This window comes from Barbus barbus, assembly GCF_936440315.1.
Source record: "Barbus barbus genome assembly, chromosome: 31".
Taxonomy (NCBI): domain Eukaryota; kingdom Metazoa; phylum Chordata; class Actinopteri; order Cypriniformes; family Cyprinidae; genus Barbus; species Barbus barbus.
Genome location: NC_136759.1, coordinates 9,914,177 through 9,937,296, shown reverse-complemented (window position 1 = coordinate 9,937,296; position 23,120 = coordinate 9,914,177). Strand labels below are relative to the sequence as shown.

At 36.1% G+C, this 23,120-nt stretch overlaps 1 protein-coding gene across 2 annotated transcripts in view; it reads right to left on the bottom strand.

Moving 5' to 3' along the window:
- Positions 1–23,120, bottom strand: part of LOC306851022 (glycerophosphodiester phosphodiesterase domain-containing protein 5-like) — a 45,026-nt gene that overhangs the window by 6,211 nt on the left and 15,695 nt on the right. Inside the window, exons 2-13 of one of the 2 annotated variants that reach the window (XM_079387059.1) lie at positions 21,839–22,013; positions 10,505–10,608; positions 7,919–8,012; positions 7,631–7,690; positions 7,270–7,368; positions 6,400–6,493; positions 5,386–5,531; positions 3,733–3,815; positions 2,340–2,490; positions 1,594–1,815; positions 352–509; positions 12–159 (exon numbers count right to left, since the gene is read on the bottom strand). In XM_079387059.1, the coding sequence (XP_079243185.1) occupies positions 12–159; positions 352–509; positions 1,594–1,815; positions 2,340–2,490; positions 3,733–3,815; positions 5,386–5,531; positions 6,400–6,493; positions 7,270–7,368; positions 7,631–7,690; positions 7,919–8,012; positions 10,505–10,608; positions 21,839–21,955 (1,476 nt within the window). In that variant the 5' untranslated portion in view covers positions 21,956–22,013. The remainder of the gene's footprint in view (positions 1–11; positions 160–351; positions 510–1,593; positions 1,816–2,339; positions 2,491–3,732; positions 3,816–5,385; positions 5,532–6,399; positions 6,494–7,269; positions 7,369–7,630; positions 7,691–7,918; positions 8,013–10,504; positions 10,609–21,838; positions 22,014–23,120) is intronic. The other variant, XM_079387060.1, reaches the window with a different exon arrangement.

Sequence of the window (23,120 nt, the reverse complement as noted above, 5' to 3'; positions counted from 1 at the left end):
AGGGTTCGTACCATGAGCCAGAGCGGATAGTGCATCTTCCTCAGCACCTGCGGGGCCTCGGAGGAGACGGACGGAACCCCACTGCACCACAGCAGGGAATACAGCCACGGCTCGTTCACCGAATACAGAGTCAGACTGATGTTGTTCTCATTAAACAGCCTATTAAAATAAACACACAGAGATATATGAATAGCTTTTACACACTTGACAGCGCAATTACAGGTTTTTGCATTTCCAGTTCATTATACTAGTGGCGCAGACACTCCAGCTTTTGTTCCGAAATTGTCCTTTATTGTGTAATGAAGGTGTTGTAAGCAAGACCAGGTGTCTGTAAATAGGGCAGTATCCTACCGGACGTCCTGCGCAGAGGCCTGGTTGTAGCGCAGCAGGACCCTGCTGATGCCTTTATGATGGAGTGTGTCGAGAGGCAGCTTCTGCACAGATGTCTGCTCTAAACCTGGAGCCACGTTCCTCACCATCTCCCTGTTACTGTCCACCGTCCACATCACCTACACATAACACACACACACAAAAAAAGTTTAAATGCGTTACATCTGACATTAAAGACTGGAGTAATGATGCTGAAAATTCAGCTTTGCATCACAGGAATAAAGTCTATTTTAAAGTATATTAAAACAGAAAACCACTATTTTAAATTGCAATAATATTTTACAATATTACTGTTTTTTTCTGTATTTTTAAACACATTTTAAATGCAGCCTTGAGCAGAAAAGACTTTTAAAAACATTTTTTTTTTAAATCTTACTGATCCCAAACTTTTGAGTGGCAGTGTACATAAAATATTTTGTTTTTTATAAAACCTGATTATATTTATACTTTTTATGGCCTAAATTAAAATTAAATTCTATTAGCCTGTAATGTAAATCAATGAGATTTTTATAACAGTATAGCAGACTAAAATAATGGATTTAAATATCAGTTGTCACTTTGTATCTCCCAATAATATGTCTTAGTAAGACAATATGTAAATATGATAAGACAATTTTATTATCAGAAAAAGTCTTACATATTTCTTGCGTGACAGTATTATTAAATGCTTGGTTTTATGTTGAAAGCTTTGTAGTTTTTATTGTAGATGGCAAAACATATAAGGCAATGCATTACAATGATGACTGAGAGATCATAATAACAAATTTACATTCCTCTAAAGCAGGGATACTCAAATCTGGCTCGCGAGATCCACTTTCCTGCAGAGTTTAGCTCTAACCCTAATCAAACACACCTGAGCATGCTAATCAATGTCTTCAGGCTCATTAAAAAAAAAAAAAAAAAAAAAAAAAAAAAAAAAAAAAAAAAATCACAGGTAGGTGAGTTTGATCAGGGCTGGAGCTAAACTCTGCAGGAAAGTGGATCTGGCGAGCCAGGTTTGAGTATCACTGCTCTAAACTAAGCATGATGATTTATGCAATTAATATTAGTCACAGCTAGGGGGCGCTACTATACAACCACATAAACCGGGAACAGATTTGTATCCTGAATCCTATCCCTGAACACATCTATTTCAACCCCTGACCAAGGACAATGAGATTTCTAGTAGCACATCAAACTGAGCATCACTCCCTCAATACTGACCTGCTGCTGTGGTATTCCTGACCTCAGAACAGTGTCCAGGGTGAGGTTGACCCAGTCGTGGTGGTGGGGGTGATTGGCCAGCGGTCTGCGCAGAGTGAATACGGCTGAGCTCTTTGACTTAGCTGCTAGTTTCAGCATCTGCTCCAAGCTGCAAACTGTCTGGTTCCCAACTGACCAGCGCTCGGATGTTGACATGTACTGCACAGTCCAGAAGGGATCATCCTGCGTTCAGTAAAATCAGTTAGTCCAGTTATATGCCGTTATACATACATATACAATAATGTAAATGTAAAGTCCTAATGTTTTGCACCGAAAACAGCTATAATTAATTTTTATGTAACCTTTACATTAAATTAAATACACTGTTTTTGTTACTGTACCTTTAAGAATTCTATGTTAATGTGCTGACATCATAACTGTGACATTTGCGTAGAAATAAATTTTCATTCAGAATTTGCTAGTAATTTTCACAAATAATTACAAAGAAATAGCAAATACCACATCGATTTAAACATGAAATTTCGAAGTAGAAAGACTGAAGTATTTTCTTTAAACATACTCTAATAATATTTATTTACAACTTTACGAAAATTCATTTTAGTGTAGTACATTGAACTCTTATAAATGTACTCTATAAATCTAAAAACACTCTTCAGTCTTACTATAAATAGATCTACATTACTAACACTATTACATACTATTTCAGCTGTACTGTAGACATAGTTTAGAGCCAAAATGGCCCACACCTTTAGAAACCACTGGCCAGCATTCAGCGAGCTCAAATCAGTCCAGTTGAAGAGTGAAGCATCATCATACTGTCTGTCTGGGAACACTCTTCTCACGTTTGTGGTTCTCCTCAGTGTCCGGTCTCTCATGAGGAACGGCACACCATCTAGACTACAGCCGAAGCCAGAGTTACACAGCAGTATATGTGATTAGACAGCACTTAGACAGCACCTGAGAAAATGCTTCCATTAGGGCTCAACCTGCCAGCACTGCTGGATAATATTCAATGATAAGACAGAGAATAAAAGTGAGGAGCTGACTTGCGCATCTGAAAAACATCTGAATGCATTTACTGAATGGTGGGGCTGTTGTGCAATAGAAGCAGTATTATTGCAACTCATTATTATTTATTTAGCAGATGCTTTTATCAACCCGCAGCCTGAAGTTAAATGCCTTACAAGAGCTATATGGTAGTACTTTGTGAACCACTCACTCTAAGGATTAAACCTTTAGGTTACCAGCCAAGATATTTAGCCTCTTAGCCACCCATTTAATTTTAACCCAACCATAGTAACATTTGGCATGAAACAACCAATCGCAAAATAGTAATGGCCCACAAGACTTCAATTTCAAGCATAGTGTTTCTCACAATATTTAACTGACTCCACTGACTAAAATATTTTTTTGGCAACACAATGATCAATATGGATGATCATGAGAAAACAGCCTCCAAATTTTAACCATTTTATTGTTTAAATGCTGCAATTTTATTTTAGACTAAGGGTTTGTCTAAGGAATACTTACAGAAATTTGCCTTTTTGAATAAGGTACGATTTGATTTTTATGTAATATTTTATTACATTATAAATCAATAAATTACAATTATACGGTCCTATATTTTAATATTTAACAATAATTATAATAATTTTATATTTAAATATAAATATATTTAGAAATATGTAAAAACAAAAAGAAAAAAAATACTCTAGATGAAGATGCTGTTCATAGAGTGTTGCTTGTATTTGTATACACAAAAGAAATAAGAAAAAACAACTAAATAGATAAGAGATGATATCTCAGTCTAAAAAAGCCTGAGTGATAACTGTCTTTAACCAAGATAAATTACAACCCAACAGATGGACAATTTCTGCTCCATTATCTAAAGATGCGTGTTAAGCAGGCAGAGTAGATTATAGCTTAAGGGGGCCTCTTTAGAAAGTCTTCCTGTATATCCCAGTGTTCAATTACTATGCACCCACTGGGCTAAGAGACGTCACGCCACCCTCTCATTACAGCAGTCTCACACAGCCACACAAGGATTCACACTTTGAAACACACACTGCGTCCACATGGCTCTGTACAACCTATTGATTGAACTGTACCAAGAGGAGGAGAATCAGACAGAATAAATACCTTATGGTCACATCTGCCTCCAACCCACTAACATTTCTCTGCAGTGCTCTGTTGAACGATAGGAGAGTGTTCTCTGGAGCGAGCTGAACAAGAAGGAAAAACACAGAATGTATATTTATTATGTTTTATATAATTACATAAAATATAAAAAAATATATAAAAAAAATAACATGTATAAATATTCATTTATTTAATTATTTTAGGTGTGTAACTGGACTCTCTATCTTCAAGCATGATGTAACCAAAAAAAACATGGAAACAGAGAATAACATATTGCATATTTGAACCCTGTGGAGTTCAGAATGGAAAGATCTTTGTTAAACCAAAATGTGAGACTCTTCTCACCCTGGAGCGAAGCAATAGCTAAACCTCTTTCTTGCTCTTTGGATATAAATCAATAACTCATCTCATGAAGGTTCACTGAGTGCTTGAGGGCCAGACACATCCACAATCTACAGCTCTTCTGTGGTTCATGCTTATGCAAAGGCATGCAAGCAGCAACTTGAGATCATCTGTACACTGCAGGTCTAGATATACTAGTCCATGTGACATCAATGCAAAATGAAGGACACCTCGTTTGAAGCACGAGAGGAGAGGAGAGGAATATATTAGGATCAGTATGCATGTGTCTTTGGAGAGCACTTATGGTTATCGCATTTTTGAATTCTGGCTTTTAAAGCCATGGTGGTTGATACTATACATACGATCTCCAACCAGCGCCTGCGGTGTTGTAAAGGCTCGTGTTTTCAGTCCAAGTTTGGCTGTTTACAACTGTAGCTAGGAGTGGTGGAGGACAATTACGGTAAGTTCTTCCAAAAAAAATTGTTCACTAATAGGCTAGCTGAAATGTTACATAACACTACTGCTATAGCATGCCACCCATAGGAATGATGGATGATTTTATTATTAATTTTCTTTCTCAATTATTTTTCTGTAGCTGTATTTAGAGGAGGACCAGCTTTTCCCAGAGGAAATTAGGCAAATTTGTTTTCACAGGTGATTTTCATACAGAAAATATACTTCTGATAAAGCTAAACCCATTTTTGAATAAATAAATCTAAAAATGTATATATTTATATATATATAGACAGATAGATATACAGACATGTATTTATTATATATAGATAGATAGAAATGTATTTATTATTAAATATAAACTTAAATGTAAATACAAAATTATTACATATAAATATTAAATATACAAATACATACAAATGCTGATTTTGACTACAACTGTACAAAAACATTTGCATTTTTTTCTGTGCTGCTATAAAACAGAAATAACATGCACACGTTAAAAGCGTATTTGCCATTTCAGAGCACAATACACCAATGATACACACGGGTGTACTGAAAACCCTTCATAACCACCAAACCTTGAACAACGCCTACACAGAGATTCGCAGCGGCTCTTTCCTGAGTTATATTTAGCTATGGACAAGCCAGGGAAAAGAAATATGAGAAAGACAAATGGAGGGAGAGAAAGAAAGAGAGAAAGATAGTGAGGGATGGAAAGACAGAGGAAAGAGATACAGGCACAGAGAGATGAAGGACCAAACTGCCTCCAGCGATTCTTGATGTAGCCTGAGCTTGATGTAGCATCTAGGAAAGACAGGAAGTGCACAGCACAATGTTGACAATTTAGCATCTCACCATTGGAGCTCCTTGATGGCCGATGATGGTGGGTGCTGCTTTGAGACTCCCACGCTCCATAATACAGGGTGAGGTGATTGACAGCGGAATGAAGTAAAGTGTGAGGAGAACACTCAGGTAGAGGAGGAGAACCATCACCTGAAACCCTATAGAGAACCAACAACTTGGTTATCTGAAGTTACAACTCCGGCACAGCTTCCAAAAAAGCCTTTTTAAGGCATACACTAAAAATGGCTATAAAATAGCTTTTTGAATCAGTTTGAATGGTGATCACATGTGTTATGTCATCTTTGTTGCAAAAGCTAAGTAGCCTTTTATTGTGGCCAGCCTAAGGCACACCTGTGCAATAATCATGCTGTCTAATCAGCATCGTGATATGCCACACCTGTGAGGTGGATGGATTATCTCTGCAAAGGAGAAGTGCACACTAACACAGATTTAGACAGATTTGTGAACAATATTTGAGAGAAATAGGCCTTTTGAGTACATAGAAAAAGTCTTAGATCTTTGAGTTCAGCTCATGGAAAATGGGGGCAAAAACAAAAGTGTTGCGTTTATAATTTTGTTCAGTATATATTTAAATAGAAAACAGTCATTTTAAATTCTAATAATATTTCACAATATAACTGCTTTTACTGTATCTATTTATCAAATAAATGTAGTCTCAAATGTCTGAATGGTAGTTTATGCTCAGTGTATAACCCTGAGGAATGAAGAGAAAGTCTTCTGATTAACTAAATAAGATAAGCCAGTTAAATCTGTGCTTAGTTGAATCAGATGAGCTTGGGAAAAGTGAAATGAGGAATCAATAGCAGTATATTAATTTTCCCTCTAATGCTGCAACATGAAGCACCAGCACATTGAGCTAGTGGAGATAGTAATGTGTCTCTGTGTGACAACAGGAATGCATCAGGAAAGAGGATTTCTCTGTGTATCCCTTTAATAATTAACATCTAGTTAATAATGATGCTTAACAGAGACTGATCTTTAAGCAAGGAGGTGGATTCATCTTACTGGTTTTCTCTGCTCGTGCCACCTGTCCAGCCACCAGCCAGGCCAAAGCGGTAACAGCAGCTAAAGCACCAATGTGCAGGAAAGGACCAGTAGCCTGAAAACAAACAGAGCCATTAATTTGTGCTTAATACACAAACATACAGAGAATAAGATAAATGTGTAGACAATTTAAAAAAACCTTAAAGGGTCTGTAGAAAAAAGTAACTTCGTTGATAAAGCCCTCACACACAAGAGAAACTTATAGCCTAAAGGTATACCTTAAAAAGCACTATTTAAAAGTTTGGAGTAAGATTTTTAAATGTTTTAAAAAAAATCTTTGCTCACCAAGGTTGCATTTACTTGCTCAAAAATACGGGAAGAAATGGTAATATTGTGAAATATTACTACAAGTTAAAATAGCTGTTTTCTATTTTACCATATTGTAAAATATAATTTATTCATTTGAAGGCAAAGATGAATATTCAGCTGCCACTACTCCAATATTCAGTGTCACAGGAGTTTTTAGAAATCATTCTAACAAGCTTCATTATGTTTTTTTTTTACATTTCAATGTTTCAAAACAGTTGAGCTGCTTAATATTCTTGTGGTAAACGTAATACTGTTTTTTTTTTTCTTTGATGAACAGAAAGTTAAAAAGAACAGCATATATTTTGAATAGAAATCTTTTGATCAATTTAATGCATCCTTGTTGAATAAAAGTCTTAATTTCTTTGGAAAAAACTCTTACTGACCCCAAACTGTAGTGCAACTAGCAATATGTATATAGAAATTTCCCTGACATTTTAATATTCTCCATATCTGACTTTTGAAATCCCTAATATTTTCAGGTTTTCCAGGACTGTGGGAAACACGACATCTAAAAAAGCATACCTGAAGAGAAATCCAAACTACATCCCATTCCTCTCCCCACATCTGAGTGACCGATATCACACCAATAATTGTAGTCAGCAAAGCAACTGTCACACCAATCTAGAGAGAAAAACACAGACCACTTCATTCAGTTTCACTTCATTTTATGCAATTCCATTTAATTTATTCAGCAAACTACACTGAAAAAAACCAGCACTCCATTTCTATTCATAAACAAACAGGAAATACTACTTTAACTCTGCCAACAGGGCACAAGGTGTTTGTGACAATGTGTCAAGGTTAATTTGGTTTGTCTCGCACAAACGGACAAGCTTTTCTTTTTCTATTCTAGGAAAAAAGCGTTTCAGAGGTTGACGAGTACCTTGTGGAGCCAGTGGAGGTTTAACTGCTGCCCAACAGCCACATGGCACAGGGCTAAAATCTGGACCGAAAAAGACAAATATGACATTCAGTGAAAAACTGTATGACTGTTTAGAATGGTTTAGATGAGGTGATAACAGGGGGAGGAGCTAAAACATCACAATAATGCTAAATGGTGACATCTACACACATGTCTGAGAGAGATTGTTAAAGCACTAATGGTTTTGGAGAGGTTTTAGTATGCAAAACCACAGTGCAGTATCACTGCTACAGAGCAGTTACAACTCACCATTAAAAATGTAATATAGGTGAAACCAGCTGCCGTAGCGGCCAATATGGAAACGGTTCCATCACTCCATTCCCCTGAACGGTTATATAAAAACCTGTGGGAGCACAACATCGAGAGAAAAAAAATGTTAGCGGTTGATTATTCAGCATTAGAATTCCTGGTTGTCTTATGTTCTTCATAATGGTCAGACTGCATTAAGGCCTAATCAAATAACCAAGCCCCTGAAAAACAAACAGAAGCTACTAATCTTTTGACTGGCTACACATTTCTCTTACTCGCTTTTATGAGAGCTCAGGATTATATAAGTATACTTTTCCCAAAGAGGTGGATGACAGAGGCATCTGTTTTGCAAAAAGTATCATCTGCCTAGTGTTTATCTTTGAAACAAAGGGAGATAAAACACATGAGACCATAGGGCACAGTATCAAGGTCAGTATTAGCTTTCTTCAACATCTAAACTCAGCGGCTGTGATCAGAATTGAACACTGGCTTGTGTTTTCCTGAATACTACGCAGTAAAATTCTCTATACTGTTTAGTATTTTATAAAAACGGTGAGTGTAAAAGTACATATTATTCCTCAATATGTTTCAAACAGTAGTACGCTACATATGTTTATCACATGACATCTTCACATACATGTTTAATTTAGAGAGAAGCATAAAGCAAGATAAAAGTGAAATAAGAAAAGATCAAAATTGCGTAGTATGCAATTAAAAATTAAATTAAAAAAATTACCTTTTCCAATCTGATAAACAGAAATGGCTGAATATAAGATAGTCTTACTTTTGTAATTCTTTATTGGTCACACTTTATTTTAAGGTCCAATTCTCGATATTTATAAACAATTAACTATGACTTTTGTCTCAAAGTTATTAAGGTAGTTGTTAAGTTTAGGTATTGGTAGCATTAGGGATGTAGAATATGGTCATGCAGAATTTGTTTTGTGTACTAACACAGCCAAAATATGAATAATAAGCATGCTAATAAGAAACTAACAGTGAGAGTAATAAAGTGTTAATTATTTTTTGTAGAATTTTTTTATTCAGCAAAGATACATTCAATTGACCAAAAGAGGCAGTAAAGACATTTATAATATTACAAAAACATTTTATTTTAAACTTTCTATTCTTTAAAAAATGTATCAGTTTCCAAAAAAATAATATGAATTGCCAACACAGTAATAAAATATATTTAAAAATAATTGTAAAATAAATTAAAACAGAAAACAGTTATTTTAAACTGTAATAATATTTCACAGTATTACAATTTTTTCTGTATTTTTTTTATCAAATAAATGCAGCCTTGGTGAGCAAAAAAGACTTCTTTCAAAAGCATTTAAAAATTCTTACTGATGCCAGATTTTCGAATAGTAGTGTACAAAACACACATGTACTTATATACTGCAGCAATAGTAGTATGTTAGTATGTTAGACTGAGCCTAGGATCAGAATGGAAACATGGGGCGGGCAGACTATAGATCACCCATAATCACTCCTTCAGAATTGATTGGCTAAATGCAGCTCAGTGGGTGGAGCCATATCAAGGGTTTGCCTGCTAGATGCATCCCCTGTCTGATCACAGATTCTACATGCACAGTCCCTCAGGGCAATAACTGGAGATCGTTGTGAATCAACTCTCTTGTCCTCTACAGTAACATCAAGGACACATGTACCTCCCCTGAGACCGTGCGGGGGGGAGGTGTAGGCCACAAAAGGGAGGAGAGAAGTGACATTGAAAAGAAAGAGAAAACAGGAGATGAAAGAATTATAAAGATCAGGAGAAAATAACCTTGAAGGACAAAGCAAACAATGGCTTTCATTGTCACGTTGTTTATAATGTCCTCAACCAGTTTTCCAGAGCGTGTGGCTCCTGGAAAATAGAAGATTATGTAGCAAAGGGTACTGTAAAAACGTCAGAGCATGATTTTATAGCTAAACCACAAAGGTTATTTTAGTTTAATATTACACAGGATTATGCAGATATATGTTATAGTTTAAAATGATATATAAATGAATAAATATTATATATTATATTAAAGTAATATATATTATAAATGTATGTTTTAGCTCTGTATTTTACGCATACTACATTTAGTATACAAAAGTGAGCAACAGACAAAAGAAAACATTGCATTTGGTCCTAAATCCCATAATCCACTCTACTCAATTTGACCTTCCATTTAATGTTTAACTACAAATATCAACATCCTGCATTTTCAACATCTTTTTCTTGACTTATTGTTTAATTGGAATCACAAAAGCTAATACATTTTGCATTCAAACAACAACACTCATCTTATGAATCATTTGCATACTGCATACTGTTTTACATACTAAAAGTACTATGAAGTATGCAGTAAGCTATTCCGTTCTGAATACTAGCCAAAACAGTCCAGTCTATCTATTAGAATGACATGCAATCTGTTCTATCAGAGAACTTTCCATGAACTCTGGATTACTTTGCGCGTAGGATTATGCCAAATTTGTTTTTGGGAAAGCTGATGAGTTTCTTAGATACGTCTCTTCACAGAAACAGAGATTGTGGGATCGTTGATGAAAGAGTGTGATTTTATAAGGCCTACTCACCAGTTAAACTCGCTGTAGTCATTGTGGGCCTCGCACCAGAAGTAAAACCATACCAGTAACAAGGAGAAAGTGCAGAAGAGAATGAAGGACCATAAACACTCCCACTGGAACAAAGAAACCCAACAAATAAAAATTGTTTAGTTAAAAGTTCAAATAAATCCGTTACATAATTTGTCTATCGACATGAGTATTATTAAATGTGTTGGTGCCAGCATGAATTAATACGGTCACTGTGAGAAACCATGCCAAAAGATAATCTCAAGAACAATTATTTCAAAATACTGTTTAAAAATTGAGTGAAATTTAATATAGAGTTTTCATAGTACCTCAGGTCATGACTGCATATCACATTAAACTCAGTTAATATGAATAGAGCTGCTTCAATAGTGAGATCTGCCTTCATCACAGATTCATTAGGGAAACATTAGTTCTGGTCTCTGCAGGGTAAATGAAAGGGCCTTTCTGTTGCCAGCATTCAGCTCTCACTTTCTCAACTAAGTCAACTAAGAGAAGCATCAAAAATGTACAGGAAATACAAAAACTAAATTTACTAATCCAAAATGTAGATGTGTTTGTTTCTTCATCAGAACACAGAACAGACTTTTAGAAATGTAGTAATACATCACTTCCACAAGTAATTCACAAGCCATTAACTGATGGACTGGAGCTGTGTTGATTACTTGTGGATTATTGTGATGTATTTATCAGCTGTTTGGACTCTTATTCTCACGGCACCCATTGACTGCAAAGGATCCACTTGTGCGCAAGTGATGTAATGCTAAATTTCTCCAAATCTGTTCTTGGATAGCATGAGGGTGAGTAAATTTTCAGCAAATTTGGTGAGATAATTTTGTAGGCTACCATGTAAACCTAGTACATACAGCCACAATGCTATTTGTTCTCCAGTTCAAATCTTCCAGTGACTAAAACTGGCTCTCTATTAGCATTTCTCACACACAGACAGTCAAGTATTCCAGAATATTTTCTTTGAGATAGAGTTTCTTTTTTAGCATTTCACTGGCACTTCCCACACATTTTGTTTGCACATATATAAAATAACCAATGTACCATGAATAATGGCCACACTTAAAATACCATCATTTATTCGGCTCAATGATGACCAATTTTTTCTTCTTTTTTTTTAAATAGTGTACTGTCTATATGACACAATGAAATTGGGTTTGTGGATTAATGAAATGGCTAGTGTGCAATTCCATAAACCATGAAAAACAAATAAAACATTTATTTTTGAATAAAACTAATGTTACTATAATTTCATAGTCATTTTCTTAACGGTTTTCCTCTTTAATCCATCCTAGGGATTTTGTGTCAGTCCTGTATATGGCCAACAACTTCCTCTAACTTGATCCAACTTCCTGCACATGATTTGCATAAGCTTTTTTAGTTTTGGAAAATTGACTAAAAGTGGACATAAGATTACAAGTATAAACCACCCACAATAATAAAACCCATGACCAGTGTGGTTAAATCAAATCCAATCAAATTCTGTTAAGAAAGATTACACCTGGTTACATAAAGAAATTCACGGTTTGCACTGCACAATAAAGAACATGAATGTCGACAACTCTTATTTAAAAAAAAAAAAAAGAAAAAAGAAAAAAAAAGAATGAAAACAGCAGGTAAAAAAAAAACGGTTTCATTCAGAAATTAATGATCAGTTAGGCTCACAAAAAGCAGTTAGAAAGCATGTATTAATTCTTAAGCCCCATCATCCAAAAATGCCTAAATATAGATGCATAAAGAGGATTATGGGTAATTCTGAGAAGAAAAAATAAATTCTCCTAAACCTGAGATCTCCCACCAGCGTCACAGACTGTCTGAATGCACCAAATCAATATCACACCATAAAACAGGTCAAATGTCAAATGCAGTATTGTTTTTCCAAATGATTTTTCCAACGACTTTAAAAATGGCACTAGACTGAGAACAGCAGAAATGTTCAGCACTTACATCACCTGTCATTACCACAACAGTACAGTGTTGGTGGTTGCAGGGCATACGATGCCATTATCTGATTGGCTTTTAGCATGATGCTAAGCAGTTGCTAGGTAGATGCTAACAAAGGAGCCCCAAGTTATGATATGGCTCAGGTCCCTTGTTCAATGCAAGTGTTGTGATGTCCAATATTTCAATGGTTCATGGCATGACTTATCCTTCATAACCTTGAACAAACAACCTTAACGAGATGACAATAGTTCAGCGCATGGATTGATAAACATGGCTGTGTTTTTGGCACTCATGTGGTTATAACAGCTGAACAGATTACCATGACATCATCAGGGCCAATGAGCAACAAGCAGCATAAATCTTAACAGGACGGATTCAGAGCAGAGCGGCAAACTGTGTCTCCTCTAAACGAGAACATTATCTCATCATTAAGCCTCAAAAAGCTTATTTTCAAAAGCCTTGTTTCATCCCTTCCCACTGATCTGAGATGACAGCATGACTCCACCACTTACCAAAGTAAACTCACTTTTTCCTGAGTCGAGTTGAATTTGTATTGTGCGTCTATGACAGCGTTTCAAATGTCTGAACCTCGAACGTCTCGTAACAAATCACAGAGTTATCACAGAAACACTTCTATGAAGAAAATCAAAGTAACAACTCTCTTTAACACGATCCCGGCAAAGCTCTGCATGGCACATTTGTTTTAACGCTGTAAAGACTCTCGCTAATTGGTTAAGGTGGGGTGAAATGGCATGGTTACAGTGGCTGCCTTTAATTACCTTCATTAATTTAAATAGGCTTATCTGCTGCTGAAATATGGGTATGATAACAATATCTCAGACTAAGATCTGCCAAGCACTGGCTGCAATTATAAAAATTAGCCAACAGCTTTTTTAGCATTTCCTGAGCAAAAAACCAAGCCAAGCTGAACCACTGCCCAAAAAGCATCTTTTCCTTGGAGTGCCTTGACTTTGATGCCCCAGAATCATATAATTTATTCATACTGTAAGTATTTGCCGTGCACGTCTGCTCCCTTGAGGCACCAGCTGGAGTTCAAAATCCCACTGACTGCTAAATATCTATTCCACAGAGCCAAAGGGCAAAGAACACGGGGAGGCCAGCTTCCCAATGTGAGAGAGTGAAGGAGAGGCAGTGGGTGGAAGTGAGCGGATTGAAAAATGGAAGTGGAAAAGTTAGGGGAGTAGCTGAACAACGTCCTTTCATAACAGTCCCTCAGCAGTAAATCCCAACAATATGCAAGGTGCAAAATCAGGTTCCATTTGTACAAAGTGGACTGATCTGGTCTGGAACAGATGTCACGTAATCCATTAACAGAACTTTTCAAAGAAAAGATGTTTTATTCATAGAGTGATTATACTGGTGTACAGTAGCACCTTTCGATATGTGACTACACAATTGAAAATAAAATGTCACTGGAGGTAAACTTCAGGTGGAATTAAAATGCAGCTGTATAACAAGGACTATGCAAAAATGACCTTTACTAACCCTACTAGTGCTTAGAGCTTTTTGGGTTAGTTAGATCATTTCTACTGAATAGACCAGTTGTATAGTGGTGTGTGATGTACAGTAGGCCTACAGTACATTCTCATAGTGTTGGTATTTACATAAGGGTATTTTTGGTCCTGAAAGTAAAAGGGTTGGACTGGATTATTTGAATATTCGTTCGGTGGGTTGGCATTCGATTTTCAGTTTTGAGATTCGAACATCCTTTTTTTTTTTCTCTCGAACACCTGGCATCCCCCGCGAAATGGTTCTCAACTTGTCCGCCTGGCTGAACATCTGCACCAGCAACAGACCGTTCACCGATGAAAGACGTTCATCATGACCTATAGCATGCATATATGAGCCTGCGTCTATTATGAGCGCGCTTGCAGCACATCTACATTTGAAATAATGAACTTAAGCGCGCAAAAGACGTGACATGTGAACGGACCCTCTGCTATTACAAAACCGAATGCGATGCATGCGTTTTCTTTTTGTCAACTGTCCCGAGATGCGAGCGAAAGTCTTTGGTCAGCGTGCAGTAGCTCTTGTAGTGCAGACGAGATGCGCCTATGTGAATCCGCTTTGAGAGAGTGAAAGAACTGCGGTCAGGCCAGCCTCCACTTTGAAAAACACGGTCATTCTAGCCGCCAAGTTATTTTTTGGTGCGCGCATATACTAGGCGTTGCGGTAATAGCGTGTAAAAACTCAGTACAAAAGGAAAAACGATCTCAGGCATTCATTTATTAAGCCAGTTTCTCTGTCAATAATAAATGAATGAATGAACGAACGAATAAATAAATACATTTTAAATAATACACATTCAAAAAACGGTCTGATAAAATGAAAATGACTTCAAATGTTGAGTAATATTAAAGGTACAATTTCCAAATAATATGAAAATAACTGGCTGATGAGAAATAACAAAATAAAAGCCTTTCATTAACTTGCATATAACCATATTTATCTGTAAATTCCCATAGTTATAAAAAGAAAACCTCCCTGTTTCCACAGACCAGTTTCAATTCAGATTAATAGTCCACTGCCCCAGGGTGTCACTCAACCAGTTTCAGGACGATCTGACGTTGCAGTACAAAATAAAAGCCCTCCAAAAACTCATATGACCAGTTTTGTCTTGGATAGCTCTAAAAAGGAAACTCTTTCCACAGAACATTTTCAATTCATTTTAATAGTCCACTGCCCCAGGGTGTCACTCAACCAGTTTCAGGACGATCTGACGTTGCATTACATAATAAAAGCCCTCCAAAAACTCATATGACCAGTTTTGTCTTGGATAGCTCTAAAAAGGAATCTCTGTTTCCACAGAACAATTTAAATTCAGATTAATAGTCCACTGCCCCAGGGTGTCACTCAACCAGTTTCAAAACGATCTGATGTTGCATTATATAATAAAAGCCCTCCAAATATCATAACCTACATGCTATATTCAATAAATTTGTTTGCAGGAATTTCCCTCATTATAAAATCGAAAGCTGCGGGAATGAGTAAAACTATGCGATATACACAAATTCAAGATCTGATTAAATATAACTATTATACAGAGATTTGTGAAATAAAATTCCATGACTTTTACAAAACTTTTCCAGGCCTAGAAATTGCTGTTTTAAAATTTCATAGCTTTTCCAGGTTTTTCATGACCGTACGAACCCTATAAAAGCAACTGCACGCTTTCAATCACTAAAGATTGGTCCTCTCCCTCCTCTAATCACATGCCGGATCAGTTACCCCGCTTTATTCCGGGACCTCTCAATTTACAAATGAAGCACTGGGCTACCTTATTAAAAGTATTGCTCTTAACAGACCTGTGTGTGTTTTGTATCACTGGTGCAGTGCCCATCCTCGGAGCATATAAGCCCTGCCCGCGTGTCTATTAAAAGTTTATTAATGATTAATGTGTCGCGTGTCCATATTGCACCAAAATGCAACACTGCACTCCCTTGAGTTCACAGCAACACACCTGCCACGCGTGAAGTCATTGGATGAACGGTTCTCGACGCAATAAAAATGCACAGACAGACAGACACACAGAGATTCCTGCCTTTATTAGAGAGAATAATATGTTCAGCCCCTCCGTCCGAAGCTTCAAATTTTGTTCTTTGTTTTTCTCCAATGTAAGCATAACCTAATAATCTGAATGCTGATAGACAGGAAAAAATTAATTCTGACAAGAACAAGCATTGTAGGTCACCTTGTAGGAAATGCTGGCACTAGATAACATACCCATAGATAAATTCAAAGAATGCTGTAAACATGAGCCCTGAATGACTGCAGCAGCACTGGAGTGGAGAATCTTAAAACAATGTCCTCCTAATGTGAATCCAAGTAAATGAAGAACATCGCAATGAACAGATTACGATGTGCAATACAGCGTCTAGAGAACAGAATGTAATCACAGACATAATCTGTATTCCTGAGGGATGGCAAGTGTTTAAGAGCCCCAGTCTGTTGCTTATGTGGTCTAAAGATGCATGTACATGTCTGTGAGTTTCTTCCAATCGACTGGAAATGGCAGTCTTCAGCTTGAGGGAAAACACTGATTGGGTGGCCTCTAGCTGAGTCTGTGGTGGTTTTGTATATGCTGTAAACAGGTGCACGGGTAGAGTCACCATCTGTCATTTTCAGTGCATCATCCAGAATTTTCAGTGTGAACACACTACTCACACTATTTATACTACAAATCGCCATAGAATAGTGCATAAGTATGCGATTTGGGATGCACCTAGAGACATTTCTCAAATTATCTTTTTTTAAGGAAAGGACTTTTTTTTTATGTTCCACAGTACTTCAGGTTGGACATGAGAGTGAGTAATTGACAGAATTTAAATTTTGCGGTGAACAACCCTTTTAAAATGGTATTTTTAGGGATGCACCAAAAACTTGAATGCCACATGCACAGAAACAGTAATATATTTCCAAATTTAGGGTATCAATATAGGGCATCATCAAGGTAGTTTTTTTTCCAAAAATTTTTTTTAATTATTTTTCAAAAGTAAACTAATTTAAAAAAAGTTTGCTAAACACTCAAACACTTGCTATGCTCATACTGCAGCAGGATATGACAATCAGTCCTGTTTGGAGGCTTACTATGGCTATGTTTATAGACAAATTTGTTATGAAAGAGATTGACAGCCACATTCTATAAACAGTGACTCACATCGAATTTTAAGAGTGACTGCAGTTGATGTGTGCTGTATGAATGGAAGCAAAGTCAACAACTAGCTGTACACTCTGTCATTGACGCATGTGTACCACACATATGGCAAGCCGATTTGACTTTTATTCATTCTCAGGATATGAATTCTTGATATCAACAATTCAGTTTAAATGTAATTACTAGTTAAAATGTTAATTCTTGATATCAGGAATTAGTTTTCCAGTAGTAACAATGTTAATTCTTGATATCAACAATTAAATTTTCACTAGTTAAAATGTTAATTCTTGATATCAACAATTTAATTCTTGATATCAAGAATTAAATTGTTGATATCTGTAATTGTATTTTCACTAGTTAAATGTCACCATAGGCTGCCATTCAAAATCAATTGTTAATATCAAGAATTAATTTCTTACTATTTGAAATTCTAATTTCACATATCAGAAATACAATTCTTACTAGTAAAAATGTCTATTCTTGATATCAACAATTTAGTTCTTGATATCAACAATTTAATTGTCACTAGTGATAATGTTAATTTCTGATATCAAGAATTCAATTGTTGATATCAGAAATACATGTTCAGATATCAGAAATGAAATCTAATTCCTGATATCAAGAATCAGCATTTTAACTAGTAAAAACTGAATTGTTGATATCAAGAATTCATATCCTGAGAAGGAATAAAAGTAAAAACGGCTTGCCATACCACACATTGTGATTTACTACTTTCTGTCAATCACGATAGAGCTGTCAACCTCTCTCAGATGAAAAAAAACTTTGAGAAAAGAGGGGAACTGTGTAAGTGTTTGGGTAGAACCTGAGAGCTTTCAGCAGCATCTTTTTAAAGAAATTAATACTTTTATTTAGCAAGAGTGAAGAGAAGAAAAAAAAAAAATGTATCAAAAATATTAAGCAGCACAACCATTTTCGAATGTGATAAAGTCATTTAAAGTTATCTTTAACAAAACTACTGTTTTAACTGCATTTTTGTATCAAATAAATGCAGCCTTAATAAGCATCAGAGACTTCTTTCAAAAAATATTTTCAAAATCTTACCGACCCCAAACTTTTGGACGGCACTATATATAATGGATCATAGTTATTCCACTACATACCGGTTGCTGCTGGTATTGTGTTTTGTGAGCTATATGGGTTTGCACAGACCACACAGGGGCTTGTGGGAGAAAATGACACTCCTGGACTGTAGTGGACTGTCACGTGCTCTTTGTGTTGGGATACGTTAATGGAAAAACTCTCAATTATTACTGAGGAGGGATCTCTTTTCAGTGGAGCCCAACTTACAGCTTAAACAGGAGACAAACACACATTTCTCTCACAGACATACACACTCTTACACAAAGACAGGCTTCATATAGAGTAATTCAGCAGAACTACTAGTCATATTAGAGCACTGTACACCATGCTCTACTGGGGTTAATGCCACAAAGGCTTTGTATTGAGTTTGAAATGCCAAACAGAATCTCTCTGCTCAAATGATTCCACAGATTGAGTCTGGAATCATGAAATATGGATGCGCTTCGCATCATCCCTGGTCTCTCAGCTCAGAGTTTGGTATGTCATATGAGGGCGAGACCTGTGGCAGGATGAGACAAAGGTCAAATTTTTTATGTATGAGTAAAGACAGCATATCCTGTTTCATTTAAGAGTGAAAGGAAACTACATTAGTTGTATTCATTAAGAATTGACACCACAGTGCATTCTGGTCTGGGTAGCTCTCTCTCTCTCTCTCGCAGACAGCTGAACAGGCTGTTTCTGTGGACAGGGTCAGGCCTCCCGCTGCGGACAGTCAAGACTGAGCCAAAATCGCTGACAGCACAGTACAAGCAGCTGAGAGCCAGAGAACAACAGGAAACCAGGGCAATGGCTTAGGCTTCTTTTGTGGAATTAAAATGGAAATATACATCTTATCTGATACAGCTTTATATTATAGTAGGCATTGATCCAACTGCACTCTGATTGTAGATGTGATGCATATTTCCATAGTTGACTCACGTTCTGAATCCGAAAAAGGTTAAAAAGCAAGCTCATACACCTACCCTGAGCATGGTACCATGAATGCCAATAGTTTCGACTAGAAATACTACAGAACTTTGATATGAAACAGAAAGGGATGATTTTCACATGCAATTATCATGGTATTCACTATAAGGCATTTGAATACCATAGTACGTCAAAAAATGGATAAAGAAATAAATACACAAAAATCACAGTATTATCATATTACCATGTTCAAACTAAATGTATATCTATCTATCTATCGATCGATAGATAGATAAATATAATTATTAATTATATTGAAAATTTTTATATAAAATGATTAAGTGTGTGTGTGTGTGTGTGTATATACACACATTTCTTTACAATTATATATTTTATATTATATATATATATTATACATTTTATATACATAAAAAACACTTTAAAATTATATTAATTTAAATTTTAAAATATGCATGCAATTTAAAATTAAACTTTTTTTTTCTTTTTCTTTTTTTTAAGTAAAAGTAAAATATAGTTCATGTTATAGTTCATGGATTCTTTCACCCATTTTATTGTCTGCCAAGCAAAAAAAAAAAAAAAAACCTCAGATCCACTGGAATAGTTCCTGCATGATTTGATTTCTGTATTATGAGTAAGCACCAATAAGAAAGGATGTACTTTAAAATGAAGTTTGCAAATGATTATCGAAGTTACTCCCAGACAAATTCTTTAGAAATTGATGTAGTTTCCCTGGTGCTGTGTGATGATCCTCCTTTCATTATCGACATGCATCTGTACTGATAGGCCTCCAACTTTATCTTGGTTTCTCTGACAACCATCTCTCCAGCTCTCTCTTAGCAACATGAACACGGTTAAAATCTGTGTCACTGTTTTTCAACACAAAGTCTTCTCCTTTCGCTTGCGTCTCATCTTACAGCCTGATTCTCTGACAAGCAATTGTGTCCTAGCTCTCTTCTCCCACAGGGACCTTTACGGAGTACACATCTGAAAACAGTAATGCTCAAAGGCAAAACTCCCTCTGAAGGAAAGCAAACATTAATAAATAAACCTTCAGGGATATTTGATTAGCAAAATTTAAAAAACACTGAATGAAAAGACAGGCCTATATGTTTTCCATTAACACTTGTGTGTTTATGAGCCACTGCAACTATTTGGAGAGACCATGGAAAAGGGAATAAAACTAGAGGATGTTTATTAGCGTTACACTTACAGTGGCAAATGAAAGGGTATGTACAACATGAAAGAGCACACATTCCCATGACACACACAAATTCACAGCCGCTATTCTAGCTACATATTCCACTAACGTAAAAAATTATACAGACCTGCAATGCTTTGATTAAAGTCTTTTACTAAAGCAGAACATCCTCCTCATGGACTCTTGGACTTGCTCACTGCATTAAGCAATGAGGATAATACCATTTATTGGCAGTCTGGAGACAGCTCTTTCAACACACATAAATAACGTCACAATTCCCCTGATGCTCAGCGCATGTCCTTTAATTAAATGCAGGGAAGCAGTATCCTAGACAAAAAGTACTTTTATGCTTAAAAGACTGATCGTTACTTACTTATACTTGACTCTATTGAAGCAGATGTGAGCAAACCCCAATCAAAAGACCCTTAAACAAAAGGACTCAATTTCTAGAACATCATTAAATATAGTAAAATCAGTAATGAATTGCTTCCATCTCACTTTTATGTTTTATTACTGAATAAGGTTGGTAATTCAATATGTTTACAGAGCAAATGTTGATTCAAAATACACTAAGAACATTTTTAAATGGCTGGCCATGTGATCAGATCTTCAGCTGACCTCTTAATGACCTGGAGTTCCTTAAGCTTGTGTTCTCTTATTGACACGACATCATTATGTCTATGCACAAAAAGACAATGACAGATGTTTCACATTGATCTGAGTGACAAATAAACAACACAAGGAAACACAGAGTTTGCGATCAGTTCATGAATTTCGAACCCCATACTGAACCGTGACCCTTGACTAATCGAAACTTTGATCTTCTCAAAATAGTTTTCTTGGAAACTATGACTCAACATGTGACCCGATTCATTTTCAATCCTAGTTAACCTACACATTTAAAAATAAAGCTTCCAAAAAGCGGTTTTAGTAACTATGCAATAGAAGAACCATTCTTTGTACAGTTCTAAAATAAGCTTTTTTTCCCTAATGTGAATAATATTTTAATAATTTGAAGAACCTTCCATTGTAAAGAACCTTTTCCACAATAGAAATGGTCCACAAATGTTAAAGGTTCTTCATGGAATGTCAAGAAGAACCTTTATTTTTAAGAGTGTATTATGCTTTCAAAACCATATGCATATGTATAGGTTGTTACTTAAACGTTATGAACCTAAGTGGTTTTCTAAAGGACTCCACACAACAACAAACATGCTGGATTATTACAGCAAATGAATCACTTATGTGATTCAGACTCTTTTCAGTCAGTTCTTTTATTGAATCAGTTAAAATAACTCTTTATTGGTTTTGAATCAGTCGGATCATTATGAAAAGACAATGTTTGCTTGTTTGAAAAATTGCATTTTGTTGGGACAGTGTGAACCTGCCATAAATACGGTTCATGGAAATCTGTCCCGAAACGCTTCACATCACAGCAAGATGGTTTGGCGACAGGACAACTCACCTTGGTGGTGTCATCATGTGACCGCTGGTAGCGTTTCCAGCGGCATCCGTAGATCCCGGTTAGACATGACAAACACAGCTGTCTCTCATAGACCTGTAATGGTTGATGCTTCACCATGCTCCTTCAATCCAGACTCCAACCCGCCTCACTATCATCCCACTGATCGCCAAAGACCCTGTATAAAAACACACACAGAGCACTGCATAAAACAAACAGCATATTAGCATTAGCACCATGTGATACATCAAACGGCTGACACATCCATAAATCTTATGTGGGGAGCAGTGAAGAAAGAGTCGATTTCCAACATTGTCACTGCTCAATGTCATTCCAGATCCTCTGAATATAGCAGATGCACAATTCAGACCATTCAATTTCACATTTTATGCACAAACTTTGGTTATCAATGTTGAATCTGCCGTTCAAAGGTTTAGGGCCAGTAAGATGTTTATTTAAAGAAATTAATAATTTTATTTAGAATGCAATAAAATGTTAAAAAGACGTTTATACTGTTACAAAATATTTCTATTCCAAATAGATGATGTTCTTTTTAACTTTCTAGTCATCAAAGAATGCTGAAAAAATCATTTATTATGGTTTCCACAAAAGTAGTAATCGGCATAACTGTTTTCAACACTGATAATAATAAATGTTTCTTGAGCAGCAAATATTAGAATGATTTCTGAAGGATCGTGTGATACTGAAAACTAGAATAATGGCTGAAAATTCAGATTTTCCATCAAAGGAATATTAACAGCATTAAAACAGCATTTTAAATTGTAATTATATGTCACAACATTAGTTTTTACTGCATTTTAGATTAAAAAAAATACAGCCTGGGTGGGGATAAGAGACTTCTTTCTATCTGTGGATCCCATAAACACCTGAAAACTGCCAGCGTAACAGTAGTGGACCCTCAACCGTTCTCGCGTTCATGTGTACCAGTCACCAGATCGGCACTGTGTCTGTCGTAATCATCGCTGAATTGCCCAAGAGAATAAATTCATCTTCTTGCAGCCTCAGCTCGGAGATTTTCCCCTGCTTATCAGTCTCTGTGAGCGAGGGACTAAGCCTCTGGAACCCTTATCAGAGAAGCCAGGGCGGCCTTGGCATCAGCCAAAACACTGTCATCTAATGAGGCAGCTTTTCATTTGCACAAATCCAAGCACTGTGAAAAAAAAGCTGACAGAGAAGTGCTTTCACTGTTGTCCATTGTAGGATTTCTGCTACAAATCTGCTTAAAAAAGTTTAGAATTTAGAATTAAAAAGTTATATTTAAGAA